The sequence below is a fragment of the Cinclus cinclus genome, chromosome Z (genome assembly GCF_963662255.1).
Source record: "Cinclus cinclus chromosome Z, bCinCin1.1, whole genome shotgun sequence".
In the NCBI taxonomy this organism is placed as follows: Eukaryota; Metazoa; Chordata; class Aves; order Passeriformes; family Cinclidae; genus Cinclus; species Cinclus cinclus.
Window position 1 is genome coordinate 37,048,055 of NC_085084.1, and position 14,168 is coordinate 37,062,222.

General features: G+C 48.1%; 1 protein-coding gene across 1 annotated transcript; it reads left to right on the forward strand.

The window, feature by feature from the left end:
* The first annotated feature begins 11,484 nt into the window (after nucleotides 1-11,484).
* SPINK4 (serine peptidase inhibitor Kazal type 4) lies at nucleotides 11,485-13,926 on the forward strand. The gene is made up of 4 exons (XM_062513738.1): nucleotides 11,485-11,551; nucleotides 12,565-12,599; nucleotides 12,886-12,998; nucleotides 13,703-13,926. Exons 1-4 carry the CDS (start codon nucleotides 11,485-11,487, stop codon nucleotides 13,755-13,757), a joined length of 270 nt encoding a protein of 89 aa, XP_062369722.1. The 3' UTR covers nucleotides 13,758-13,926.
* Nucleotides 13,927-14,168: the final 242 nt, after the last annotated feature.

Genomic DNA, 14,168 nt, shown 5'->3' on the forward strand with positions numbered 1-14,168 from the left:
AGACATCTGCTTCCTCTTTCTGTTCACTTAGACGTTTCTCAGTTCTTTCTGACACATTCTGCAAGTCAGTCCAATAATCACCCTATGATTTGTTTAAACTTGATGTTGTGAGCAACGTGAAGGCCGTGCCAGTGTCCATGATACTATAATGATGCCATCACTGATGGCACTGATATTCTCAGTCAACATTCAAACAGGCATCAGGTCAGTAATTGCCTTCTTCAATAAGCAAACCTAGTTTTCAAAAAACCCTCAGGCTCTGCAGACATCTTTTATGGATCAACTGGCAAAAGGCAACCCACAACATGAGCCAGCAGAAAATCCATTCTTCAGAGCTAGCAAGTCAATCCAGAGTTTCTGTGTTTCTCTACTGTCAGAAAATACCTGGACTTGTGCTAGTGAAACTTGTCTTTCTGTTCTTCCAGTTTTGTACTACGCACTTGTAGGGAAAGTGGTGCATTGTGAACCAGACCTCAATTGTGACTCAAGGCAGAGTCAATTTGATTTCCCATGACACTATTATATATGCCATCCTTCAAATTTGTCTAGCAATAGCAAAAGAAGTGACAGCATAGTATTCAGTAAAAACATCCGAGAATTAGGAAATGTCTAACACATTTTTTCCATGGGTCCACTATAGCTCCTCACCCTGAATGCCTGCTATGTTTTATGTGAATCCTATAAAAATATTGCCATTTTTCTCATGTCTTGCTTAGTCACAACTTGTCCCTGGAAGCAGAGCAAGGCTTTGTGATTAAAGAAGGCCCTGTTGCTGGAAGGGATCATTCAGACTCTGCACCACTCAAGTGTGCAATGATGTGTGAAAGGGTAAATATAGACTTATAGATCCAAGCAGGTAACCACACACCTATTTTTGGCAAAGACGTAAGGTGTCCTAATGAACCTATGATCAAGGAAAGAGAAATACAGGTCTTCCAGGAGAAGCAAAAACGAGCATGTGTTTCTGCAAGGTCTGGCTGCTCACACTGCATGTCAGCCCTCTCCAGATTTTCACCACTGCAGTGTACACTCCAGCCCAACCTATAAGGAGTCCTTGGAGATCTCACTTTTCCAGTCACACCATAGTCCGCTCCAACCTCATCATGTTGTGATGTTCTTTTTTGGCACAGTTATTTTTTAGTCTTTTTCTTCCTACAAAAAAATTAATGTTCGACTAAAATGCTTTGCTACACATGAATGTAACTGTCTATCCATCATGCCTAATGATTTGTATGTCTGGTTTTAATCAACTTGGCAGTTGGAAGAGATTGTAAGCATAAAATACCTGCTGAAACTAGCCATCAGAATGCAACTGAGTGAAAGTTCACTAGTCATGTGGCAAGACATTTGTTAGCTAGTCATCAAAGTATGAGGAGAAAGAAGGAAGTTACAAACCCTGTATTCTTGGAAGAAAAGCAAAAGTTCTCAAGGAGCATGGCAGAATCCCGGAAAGGATGTGAATATGAATCAGACGGGAGGTTCTCAGTCAGGCAGTTCATGGAAAGCTTTCCAGGTCTGTGCTGGGGTCAGTATTTTAGCCAGAGCAGTAGCATCATGTATCTCCACTGGGCAACCACTCCTCAGCTGAAGAGCTGCATGTGATCACCCCCAGCACTGTAGAGATGTATCCACATGAAAATGCAGTGCCCAGCAAAATGTGGCCCATCTGGGTGTGTGGTCTTGTGGAGCTGAAGATGGCTGGGACAGTGGAGGGAGGTGCAGTAGCTGTTCTAGCCCTCACAAACCTCTTTCTGGCCAGGGAGGGCACACAGAAGCACAGCACCACAGCAGCTCTCCTGTCTGCTTATTCCAAGATCAGCACGCATCACCTCAGGTTCTCCAAGAAGAGTGGGAGTTTGGGCTTGTGACTCTGCTCTTCAGCATGGTTGTGGCAGCCCTGAGCATCTATGGGACAAGAGCAGGCCCCACATGTGTAACCAGACCTAGATTGTTCTGGAGTGAGGCCCACAGCCCCAGGTCACTCACAAGACCAAAAAATATGCAGTGCACATCCTCAGAGCATGAAAGTGGTGCCTGGGATGAGCACAGCTTGGGCAAGAAGGAGGCAAGAGGAGAGGTCAGAAGGTATTGTCAGGCTTTGGGGCCCAGCCCAGATGGAGAGGGCTTCTTCAGAGAGGTGGGTGGCAGTAAAGCCATACGCCCTGTGGCACGTGGGGGGCTGTGCCAGGGTAGTCTGGGTCACAGTAGGTGTCCTCTGCTGGCACTGTGCTCCTAGGCACTGTGCATCTCCCCAGAAAATCCAGTGCAGCTCGCTCTCTCCATAGAAATGCTGCTTCCAAGGATGCTGGCTGGACAGAAATATGCTCCCTCTCCAGTTGTGTGGGCTGGGGGACACACGCCCTCTTTGACATCTTTGTTTCTCTGATTTACAGGACCAATTAAAGTGGTCAGATAGCTTTTCATAAGGTATAGCTTTCCTTAGTGTCAAAACTGCAGTCACCCAGATTAATGATATCGAGAATTTGTTTTGGCTTTATTTATTTTGGGGTGTGCTTGTGGCCCAGAAAGCCAGCTGTATCCTGGGCTGCACAAAAGGAATTGTGGCCTACAGGTTGAGGGAGGTGGTTCTACTCTGCTCTGGTGAAACCTCCCCTGGGGTGCTGTGTGCAGCTCTGGGGTCCCCAGAAGAAAGACATGGACCTGTTTAGAACGTAGTCCTGAGGAGACCATGAAGAAGATCAGAGTGCTGGAGCACCTCTCCTATGAAGACAGATTCAGAGTGCTGGGGTTGTTCAGCCTGGAGAAGAGAAGGCTCTAGGGAGAACTTGGAGTAACCTTTCTATAGTTAAATGGGGCTTTATAAGAAAGATGGGGGCAATTATTTTTTTTATCAAAAACTGTAATAACAGGAGAAGGGACAAGTCTTTCAAACCGAGCATAGATTTAGACTGTACATGAGGAATTTATTTCTGTTTCAGTGAGGGTGGTGAGACAGGGTAACAAGTTACCCAGAGAAGTTGTGGATGCCCTATCTGTGAAAGTTCTCAAGGCTATCTTGTATGGGACTTACAGCAACCTGTTCAAGTGAAAGTTCACCCTCTTCAAGCCTGGGGGTTGAACTAAATAATCTTTTACAGGTCAATTTCAGCCCAAATAGTTCTATGTTTTTTTTCTCTATTGCTCCTTTCAAGGCCTGCAGAAGCCCAGCAATATCCCCAGTGCCTGCCTCTTGCTCCCTGACTCTGGGACATGCTGTGTGGATGGAGGGGAGGCATCCCTTCTGTTTAGCACAGCACCCCTCAGGCACATTCCTGTGTTTTTTTCCTAACACAGTCGTGGCAGCAGTGCAGAGCAGTGTACTTCTGCAGGGCAGGGCTCTGAGACACAAGCATGTCTCTGTGCTGCCCACAGGTCACCCTGCTGCTGGGACATCAGTGCCACAGCACAGCCCTCTGCTCCCAGGATCCTGCTCCACAAGGTCCCTTCTCTCTCCTGTCTCTTCTGCCAAGGCACTGGTTTGTTTAGGAAGAGGGTTGGGAAGGGCTGACTTCATCTGGAGGGACCGGTAGAAGCAGAGGAACATGCAAAGAGGGGCAGAAAGGTCTGGAGACCCAATTGCAACATCCAGCTGCCTTTTCTGAGAGTCCAGAGGGGTCAAATCAGGAGCAGCACTGTCTCCATGGGAAGAAGTTTCATGAGAGACCTGGCCACAAGCTTTGTCTACAATTTGTCTACAATGATCATTACTTGAAAGAAAGACTTGAGCAAAGGAACTTAAATTGTCTTACAAACCTGGAAGTCCTTTTGCACAGTTCTGCTGCCAGCATTGAACTGTCTTTGTGGGGTGGTTTTGCAAAGTGCAGTGATTTGGGAAGGGCCCCAAACAGTCCTGATACAGTGAGTGTTGACACACACCAGCTCCTAATCCAAACCTCTTTGCCCCCTGAATGGTGCTGGCTGGTCCTGCTATGGACTGAGGGTGTCCCATAGTTGTGACAGGAAAGATGCATGAGCTTTTACCTCCTTACCCAGCCCTACCAGGTTTATTCCCCTTTTCCTCTCAGCCATATCCAGTCTGTAAAGTCTGCATCTTTTCAACCACATGATGCTAAACTGTGCCCCATGTCTCAGGCCCCATTTTGTGCTTGCCTCAGAAGCAAAGTGACAATAGATTATCTTCTGCACGAGGCATAGTGTCAGGCCTGCCAGAGCAAAGGGAGGTGCCTGCAAAGCTTCGGTTGTGTATAGGCTGAGGAAAACAAGGGAAAAATTAGCTTCCTCTGCAGACAAGCTCATCACCAGGCAAGAAGGTATGTTCTATAGATGCAGCTACATTCATCTAAGTGAAGAAAAACTTCCACCATTTCTTAGTTACAGTCTTTGATAGCTTTTATCCTGAAAGTTTTCTTTATCTGTTTTGAGGGTTTTGGTGTCATTCACAACTTTTTCTAATCACTAGAATAAGGTTAAATGGGCCTTGCCAAAATCTGGCTCCAAATCCAGCTTGTGTTTAGTTGCTGCTGCATGTTCCCAGTTCCTTTCTCATCTTCTGTTCGTTTGGGTGGTTCCTGCTGTAGTGCCTAAAACACAGCCTGATTATTTGTCACAGAAATTGAATATATGAATCACACAAATCCATTTGTTATAAGGGTGCTCAGCATTTGTGCCTATCAGCAGTGCATTTCTGCTCTATGCACTGCTTTTCCTCCCTGGACAGACGGTGGAGAGAATAACATCTGTCCAGAGGCGCCAGGACCTGGCTGAACCCCTGGACTGTGTATTTTCTGGAGGAGAGTCTGGCATGGCAGTTATGCTCAAAGGTAGGGTTTTTGCCACTCTTGAGCTGATTTTACCTGATGGTTCCTGAAAGAAGAACTTTGCATTAGTATCTGGCTGCTTAAGAGTAAGCTGCTTTCAGTACTTCTAGCTCTGCTCTGATCTGCCAGTACAAAGCTAATCACAGAGTGAAAAAGAGAGCTTCCATAAGGATAGGTAACAGAGGATATCCTCTCTCAGTGCAAATGAAATATCTCAGAGACTACCTAGTTCTCTCTACAACTTCTAAGAGAAATGGAAGCAAAGGCTGCAGGAAAGTGTTCCAAGAAACAGGATGGGTTTCACTGAGGGTGACAGTTCCCTTCTGTTCAGTGGTATTTGTTGTGGCTCCCTCCTGGTGCTAATTCATACCTACCCAAGTAGTGATTATGTCATTTGGAAAAAAATTATACCTGCACTATAGATGGGCTCTGAAGTCAGAATTAGCAGGCAATGTCAAGGACACACATTTCTGCTCCTAGTGTCGATGTGTAAACCTCATCTTACTTCTCTGGCAACTTAACTAATGGGGAAGTACTGAGCAATTTGTGTGCCTGCACATTTGCTGGATAAACAGAGCACTAGAGAACGTTTTGTTCCGTTTTTTCTTTGGAAGAATGCTGCATCTGCAGTTGTGTAGGAGAAAGTGGAGACATATGAATATTAACCAGTGTCAATGTGGAAAGGTGGCTAGGCATGACTGGGTGACCCTGCTGTCAAAGACCTGTGCAAATGTAGCATCACAGAACAGCATCCCCTGAAAATGCAAGGAGAAAAAGAGAGTTCCCCAATTCTCTTACACTGTGTACCTTATTACATCAATTCACTATGGGATATTCAGGGGCTTTAGCAATTGGCAGACTAGGAAGACCAGGCCTCCCCTGCAAAAGTCAAGGGACCTCCTCCACAAAAACTCACCAAGAGCAGCTGTCACTTTGAAAGGGGGAGCTGGCATATGTGCTATCCCTTTTTTTCTCCAGCGTGGTGCTAAATGCAGGGTGGTGACAGGATTCAGTCCCACACAAAATGGAATTAGCAACACTGTTCTCAGAAGGTATAAAAAACTAGGGCCCAGTACAGATTTATTCATTCAGAAAAAAAAACTCCAGGGAAAAGGAGACTCACAAATATATATATATATTTTTTGTAAATTACAGTGGGTGTGAGTTCCCAGATAAACAAGACTGAACATCAGTATGCTGGGGGCAGCATACCTACAGCTGCTGCCAGGACCCAGGTTATCTGTGTCAGCTCAGAGCAGGAGGGGACAGTACTGCAGCAGCAAGGGAGCTCTGCCTACCCAGCCCGGGCACACAGCCTCATCCTATCCCTGACACCAGCACTGGGGCTTGGTGTGCCTTGTGCCAAGCATTTACTGGGCAAAAAGAAAATCTGTGGTTTTATCTGCTGCACTTGGGACTTGGTCACCCAGCCCTCAAGTGCAAGCATGTGGAAAAATGCAGGACAGCGCCATCCTTAAGCTGCCAAGGAGCTGAACTGCATTTGCAGAGTGCAGGTGCATTTAGAGCACATCTTGCAGAACAGAGGGCTAAACATGCAGTGGTCAACTCAGGGGAGAAGAGAAGCAGGTGCTCTTGCATCAGGGCAAGTTGCAGCAACTTCTGTCCCTCTCCAGCTGTAGGCTGCAGCAGGGGAAAAAAGTGTGCAATGGATCCTCCCTCAGGCTGTTACACTTCTGAAGTCCACTGAAGAGCCTGGGTTGGCAGGAAGCTCTAGTCTTCTCCAGACTGATGACACCTTGGCTCAGACTGCATCAGGCGAGAGTGCCAGCAGGAAGGATTAGTTTGTGTACTCACAATCTTCACTCATCTGACTGTCAGTTCTCCCTCCTGATGGTGGCACAGACTAATTATTCTATCATAAAATAAATCATAAACATTACTCACTCTCTGATATACTGCAGTATTTATTCACAGTCATGAAAAGGAGGAAAGTGGCCAAAGGTGTGATCTGAATCTAGAAAGTCTGGCAAAATTGCTGAAAGTGATGATGGGTGATGATGTCCCTTTCCCAGTTACAGAGTGAGATTTCAGATGCTGAGTTTTGGATCCACAGTATATCCAAAGGCAAACCTCTTTCATACAAAGGAGAACAAATTGTTCCTTCTCTCTCTTACTTGTGTGGAGACCTCTGAGTGGTCAGAGGAACAGAACAGAGACTGTCATCCTCTCTATAAAAAACATCTAGATGAAGGGAGCGAGCTGAAGATTAAAATGAGCATGGCACTTGCCCTCTTCTTTTTGCCTTGCCCCATTGTGCAGCAGGAGGGTAGACGCTAGGCTCGGTTTGGGCTGCACAAGCAAAGCAGCACTCTGCCTTCAGGGTACGGCAGTACTGTGGGACCCTGGCGTCTGCTGGTATGCCAAAACCCTGTGAGGAGCAGCAGAAGAGGAGTTAAAATATCAGTATGGGTGCAGGATGTGGGAAGGCTGAAAACAGCCATGAAATCCAGGAAAGGCAGCAGATAACAGCAAGGAAAGGCAGGTGCTGGGTGGAGTGGTGACGACACCAAGCCGCAGCACTGATAAGACCACCAGGCAGATGTGGGACAAGGGTAATGTGATGCAATCCCATCTGGCCAGCTGCCATCTGTGCCCACTCAGATGGACAACCTGCAAACAGAGATGCATCCCCTAGGAAGGGAGAGCTGTAATAAGGGCTTATGATGTGATGAGCAAACCTAGATGAGTGCAGTGCTGCAAGGCAACAGGCCTAGGATTTGTTTCAGAAGCAGAAGTCTCCTTGCTTGTTGTCCCTGTCTCCAGTAGAGTTTATGTGTCTTGCTGGTGGTGACACTAGGTCTCCAGCTCCTGAGGCAAACCCAGAGCCTTCACATCTCCCCATCCTATGTCTTGAAGACATCACCATCTTGCTGGTGTAAGTTCAGGGAGAGAATGCAAAGCCAGCTGGAGCTCCACAGCCAATGTGAGGGAAGCAGCCACCAGAAAACCTCCTGCCCCACCTGAGGAAGAATTTCCCCATCTCTTCTTTGAGGGGTACAGTAGGCAGGTTGCAAGGTTTCATTAGGGGTTGCAAGTTTGTGCTTGGCAGAAAAGCTTGAAAAGACAAGAACAGTCATTTACCTTTTGTCATTTTTTAGATCATGACATGATGTGTCATATTTTAATCTGCTTTGTGAAGGCAATGGAATTTGAATACCACTGAGGAACGAGGTGGAGCATTATATCAGCCAGCAGTTTTGCTACAGGTCCACTGACCTTGCTGCCTTCAGCACAGAGCAGAAGCAGATATTTCCTGCCAACCTCTATCCAAGGGGAGCGATCTGGAGTACACAGTGTGTCCCAGCAGCACAGCCCCAGCCTGTTGCTCCTGTGTTGCTGCTGGCATAATCAAAGAACCAAACCATGCTTGGAATCAGAATTGGCACCAGAAGCATTACAGTCAGCATTTGGATGTTTTTCTTGGTAGTAAAAACTCTGAAGAGGACTTTAAAGGCCCAAGATAGCCCTCATCTAGAGCTGTGAAGTGTGTTGGTGTGTGAGCAGTTTGCAGGAGGGGGCTCTGTGTTGTTCATGTTGAGTGTTGGTGAGGACCAGATTCACCAGATGTGAATCTAAAGACATACATCTGTGTGTGCTGGAGACTGACAGCTGCTTGTCCCATGGACCCAACCTGCTGGTGGCAGGCACCCAACAAACCTTGTGCACAGTGAGGCTTGGTCAGGTACATATCCCACTGAGATGGAGGTGTCCCACCTCTCTGCTGGTTTGGGTTGTTCACCCTTTGGGGTAAGGCTTCTTTCCTGACTCCTGACCAGGTCATCTCAAGTTTGTGACAATTGCTTTTTATTCTGTCATATGGCACCACCAAAAGAGATTGGCTCCATCAGCTTCCCTTCCAGCAGTTGTAGGCTACTATCAGATCCCCCTTGGCCTCCTTTGTACTAGACTAAACAAGACTAACAGGACCCCATGTGCCTTGGGAACAACTGCTAATGCAGTTAAATATTTACTTTAGTTGAGGGATTTCCAAAGTGGAATAATAATGAAAGCCAAAGGTTACTGAACTGTGTAAACTCTGTGAAGAGGGAATATAAAACATGTGTGCAGCTGTCCCGGCAGAGTGGAGGAATGATTCTGCAAGGGGAACCCTGAGCTGGTTACTTGGCTGTTTCCCAAACCTGGTCACAGCCCTGCTGAGTTACATGAATAGACCTCCAGTAGAAGGATGCAAGCAGCCTCTGGCAGGACTCTACCTCTCTGGCTAAAAGGAATACTCAAGATGTCCCCTTTTGTCTCAGAGGGGGCCAGGGTTTTCTTCCTCTGGGGAAAAAGCATCCTAAGCACAGTCATAGTCAGATCCTCAGCAACTGCAAATGTGTGTGCTTGTGCATCTAGAGCTCTCCCAGCCTGCTGGTGGTTTTTGTAGGGCACCTACCCCCTGGTCACCTCTTGCACTCATGATACATCCCATCTGCTCCCATGGGGAAGGTAACTGTCTGTCCCTTCTGGCACAGACCTCATTTCAGCAAGTCTGACCCAAAGGAATTTTTAGTCAACATTGGTCTTACACTGACTTTGTGACCAATGGTCCTCTTTTCCATCCTTCACCTTTCACCAATTGATTTTTTTTCACCAAAGGAAAGTGTGGACAGATGTAGAATATAAAACTTCTGAGAAAGAGCAGATAAGAATGCTCACCCTGATGTAAAGCATCCAGTCTTGCAGACAAAGCAGCTGGGATATTCTGGGGTCATGATGCTTGTTGAAAAGGTGCTGTTTCTTGCCACTGAGGGTCATCTCCAGCCTCTCTGTCCCCTCCCTGCTCTGTGTGCCACCTCTGTTTATTTAATCTGAGTATCCATATACACAGCTCCCTTCCAAAGCACTGAATCATATGACAAAAGTAATTTTGCTCTGTCAAACACAGTTTCAGCCAAGGTGGTGATTGGAGTAAGGCATTAAACCACCTCTGACTGTGTGGCTCCTCAGACCATAGGCAGTGACTGTACCTGCAGCTCCCTGCCCCCAGGCAGCTGAATTTTGTACCCTCCAGACCCTCTGCACCCCCAGCTGTCCCATCCCACCCAGTGACTGTGTGGACTTGCTGCAGTGTGGTGACAGGCCGCCTGCTGTGTTTGGGATCCTGCCCAGTGCGTCAAGCAGTTGAGTGTCCACCTGGCTGGGTCTCATGGGATAATGCTCATGGGATAATGCCACAGTGCCACCACCCAAATTAGCCTGAATTTCCTGGCTTTTCTATGTCCAGTCTCACAACTCAAATGGAGATACCTGTCACATATGAAGAACAGCAGCTGCAAAACTGAAGGGTTTCGGTGAGATACATTAAGAAGCAGCTAGCTGGGGTAAACAGAGAAGAGCAGCATTGCCCAACGCTGATGTGCTGATTTTGCATGGCCTGGTATTTGGTAGCAAGGGACCACAGAGGTGGTTTCTGTAAGAAGCTGCTGGAAGCTTCCACCATGTCTGGCACAGCCAATCCCTGATGGCTCTGAGGATGGACATGCTGCTGGGCAAGGCTGGGCCAATTATAGAGGTTGGTAATGCCTCTGTGATAACAGATTTAAGGAGAAAATCAAAACAAAGTGGGGCACACAGTGTTAATTCCAGCCAGAGAAGAGGATGAGGTGAGAACATGTGAGGGAAACAAGATGGAGACACCAAAATCAGTGGAGAAGGAGGGGCAGGAAATGCTCCAGGCACTGGAGCTGAGATTCCCCTGCAGCCACAGGGGATGCAGAGATCCACCCACAGCCCATGGGGATCCACAGGGGATGCAGAGATCCACCCACAGCCCATGGAGGAGCCCCATGCTGCAGCAGGTGGGTGCCTGGAGGAAGCTGTGATCTGGTGGGAGATACAGTGGAGAGAGGTGCCCTGCTTCCAGGCTGGAGCAGCCTGTCCTTGGAGGACTGCATCCCATGGAAGAGTGACCCACACCACAGCAGTTTTGGGAGGACTGTGTGCCCGTGGGGGGATTCACATTGCAGCAGCTTTGTCATGACTGCTGCTCCTGAGATTTGGAGCCACACTGGAGAAGTTCACAGAGAACTGTCTCCCATGGGAGGAACCCCATGGTCTCACAGGGGAACAACTTCTCTCCCTGTGCAGCAGAAGAAAACCTCAGGTGATGACCTGACCAAAACCCCATGCCGTATCTCCCTGCACTGTCAGTAAGAAGGAGGGAGGGGTTGTGGGAAAAGAGAGGTGTTTTTAAGGGCTTATTTTACTTATCATTAGCCTCCTCTTATTTTTTAGTAAGAAATTCACTTTGTGCCTCTAAGCTGAGCCTCTTTTGCCCTTGGAGTGTTTTCTGCCAGTCCTTATTTCAACTCATGAAGCCTTCATTTAATTTTTCTCTCCTCTGCCCGGCTGTAGCAGGGGAGGGTGAGTGAGTGATTTCCATGGCTGCCTGGCCAGTGTCAAACCCGGCCAGTGTCAAACCACTACACCTGACTACAGTACAAGTGGATTGTAAAGCAGCCTCCCGTGCTGCCACCTGAAGTCGTCAAGTGGGAAGCTTCAGGGGAAGCTTATCTTAATGTGTGAAAGTGCCTAAGTGATCCCTTAGGGTGTACAGTCCAGCTGCTCCCAGAAGGAACAGAACACCACTTTTCCCAGTGTTCTTGAGATAAGGCTGCGTCGTCCCCTATAAAGGCAGCCACAAGCAGAGTGAGGTGCACAAGCAGGTCTGCCTGGACTGACCATGCCTGGGAGAGAGGTGCTGCTGCTGCTGCTGCTGGCAGCAATGGTGACTCTTGTTGCTGCCAGAGGTAAATCTGCTTTGCTGCTGGAGGCTGGCTTATCAGTGGTGGGTTGGGAATAACAGATGGATAATGGGATGGAGGGAAATGCGTAATAGGCCAGAAAGACACAGAAATTCTGGTTTGGAGAGGAGGTGAGGCTAGGGCAAACAAACAGTGGCAGCATGGTGAGGAAGAAGTACTGGAGCAAACACATTGTCCCTTTCTTATTAGCAGTTTGTGGCAGGGGTTACACAAATGTATTGTGCTTGGGAGTGGGCTGGGAGAGAGGAGAGTCCACAATGTGAACAGGAACCAGGCCCTGGGAGGACAGCATGAACACTGCAGTGGCAGCTGCTGCAGTTCCTGCCTCCATGAAAACTGGCAAGCGTTTGCAAGAACAGTATGTGCTCAGCATATTTATGTGGGAAGCACCTGTTTGTAGGTGCTGGGAAGCCATTGCTACCTACGTGCAGGTCGTGGTGGTCCTGCATGGGCTTGTGTGTGAGCCTTCATGCTCCCAGGACATCTGTACACTGCACAGGTGGGCTGTGAACTGCTGCTACTGCTCTGCTTGCTTGAGAAAAAGGAATCCACCAAATGCCACTCTGCTTAAAGGTGGCAGTTGTCCTGCTGTGCAATATCACCAAGCCTCATCCCTCTGGGGCTACCCCATGCTGCATGCTGCATTGCATGGTTTCCCATTTCTCGAGATGTGTCAGATTCTCCATGGAGCTTCTGACCTAGAAACTGGGAAAGAGGACTGTTGGGAGAGGATTTAGGGAATGGGAACTGCTGTCCACAGCTTTGTCCCAGTCAGCTCAGCTGTGGATGGAAGCTATGTACCGTGCTGCTGGCAGGGAGGGATGGGAGTGGAGCTCAGCAGCAACCTGATCCTCCCCATGAAACCCACAGAGCTGATTCAGTCCTGAATGGGCTCTGCACAACACTCCCTTTGGTTTGGATGGGATCCTCTGTCAATACTTGTGCTTCTGCCATCAGGCACAGGTGTGCCATGCTCATGGGTCTCTGCTGTGTTCCAGGGGCAGAGCTGAATGAAGGGAGTGGTCTGAGAAGGGTAAGAGGCTTCTGGTTTTCTTTGTTCGTGACTTGAGACGGGTATGCCTGGTGTGCCTGGGAGAAAGACTGTTCCCAGCAATCATCCCCAGCCTCATGGCAATCAAGCCCACACCAAAGCCCAGGTCACAAGTCCCACTGAGGGATTCAGCAGCCCCTGCTCCTCTGTGGGCACGCCCTGCTCCGAGACAGAGGGAACCAGGCTTCCAGTGACACTTGCTCCTGCCTGAGTGTTCTGGGGGCAAGAAATGGGTACTGCTGGCACTGAAATGGTTTCTCCTTTCCAGCCGGTGTGTGAAGACTTGGCTGACGTGCAGGCCTGCCCCCTCCTGTACTTGCCCATCTGTGGGACTGATGGGAATACCTACGCCAGTGAATGCCAGCTCTGTGTGGAAAAAATGTAAGCTCATGCCCTTGGTAGGGACCTCTCAGGTCTAATTTTGGCTACTGAAACTGTGTGCTTGTGAAGTACAACCATTCAGGCTCCCCAGAGCCTGGGAAAAACCATGGTAGGCTGCACTTGGTGCAGCAAATAACACAAACCGTGTGCTGGGCTGCAGGAGGGGGACGATGACCAGCTTGTCAAGCAAAGCTGCAGGGAAGAGCAGAGGAGCTGTGCCCAGCCAGTCTGAGGAGGGGGATGCCTGGGAGTATCCAGCAGCAGCCTACAGTTGCAGATGGGATGGAGCAACTTGGTGCAGTAACAACAGCCGCAAACAGCAGCCCCAGGAGGGTGAAAATTTGACATAGACACCAGGTCAAGCTGGTGGTGCACCACCAATGGGGGGGTCTCCATTCTTGGGGGTAGTGGTTGGGGCTCAGATAGAGCCAGTGGCCACCACAACCTCATGCTAGGGACAGCCCTGTTGTGAGCAGGGTGGGCTGCAGATGCACCAGGATGTTCCAGTCACCTCAGCTCTTTAGACAGGAAAATGAGCAGTTCAGTTTTGTAATAGTCAGCTCAATTACATTTGATGGAATGCAGCCTAAGTATGACTGACAGAATGTTTGGTTTTTATGTTTCTTTGGTTTTTGTGGGTTTTTTTTTTTGTTTGTTTGTTTTATTTTTTTAATCTCTTACTCTTTTTTCCTGTATTACTCTAGGAAAACTAGGCAAGACATACGGATTTTGAAAGATGGGGAGTGTCAAGATACCTGAGCTTTCTGATAGCTTTCCTGAGCCTAAAAACAGGTGATTAATTGATCCTGTGAGCTCTGTGCCAATTGCCCATTTAAGCTAGCTATGGTGAATAATAAAATGACATGCACAATCTTATTTCAAAAGCAATTTCTTTATGCATGGCTGGAGGAAAACAGCATAAGCCAGTTCCCACCAAGGGCTAATAAAAGTGCACAGTCAAAACAGTAATTTCAGATCCATGTAAGAAACTGGGGTGCTCTGCATAGGGTATTATCTCACCCACACCAGTGCAGGAAAGGCCATGGGGGATAGCAAGAAGCACATCAGTCCTGATGAAAAAGGTGCTGAATGAGCACAGTTTTTTCTTGGTAGGAAGCAATTTAGTGAAGGGAAAATAAAGTTTCTCTGGCATGGGAGAAGATGTCTCCC

Coding starts and splice junctions, on each gene's coding strand:
- SPINK4 (XM_062513738.1), top strand. CDS start 11,485: ATGCCTGGGAGAGAGGTGCTGCTGCTGCTGCTGCTGGCAGCAATGGTG. Junction 11,552..12,564: donor GACTCTTGTTGCTGCCAGAG/GTAAATCTGCTT, acceptor GCTGTGTTCCAG/GGGCAGAGCTGAATGAAGGG. Junction 12,600..12,885: donor AAGGGAGTGGTCTGAGAAGG/GTAAGAGGCTTC, acceptor TCTCCTTTCCAG/CCGGTGTGTGAAGACTTGGC.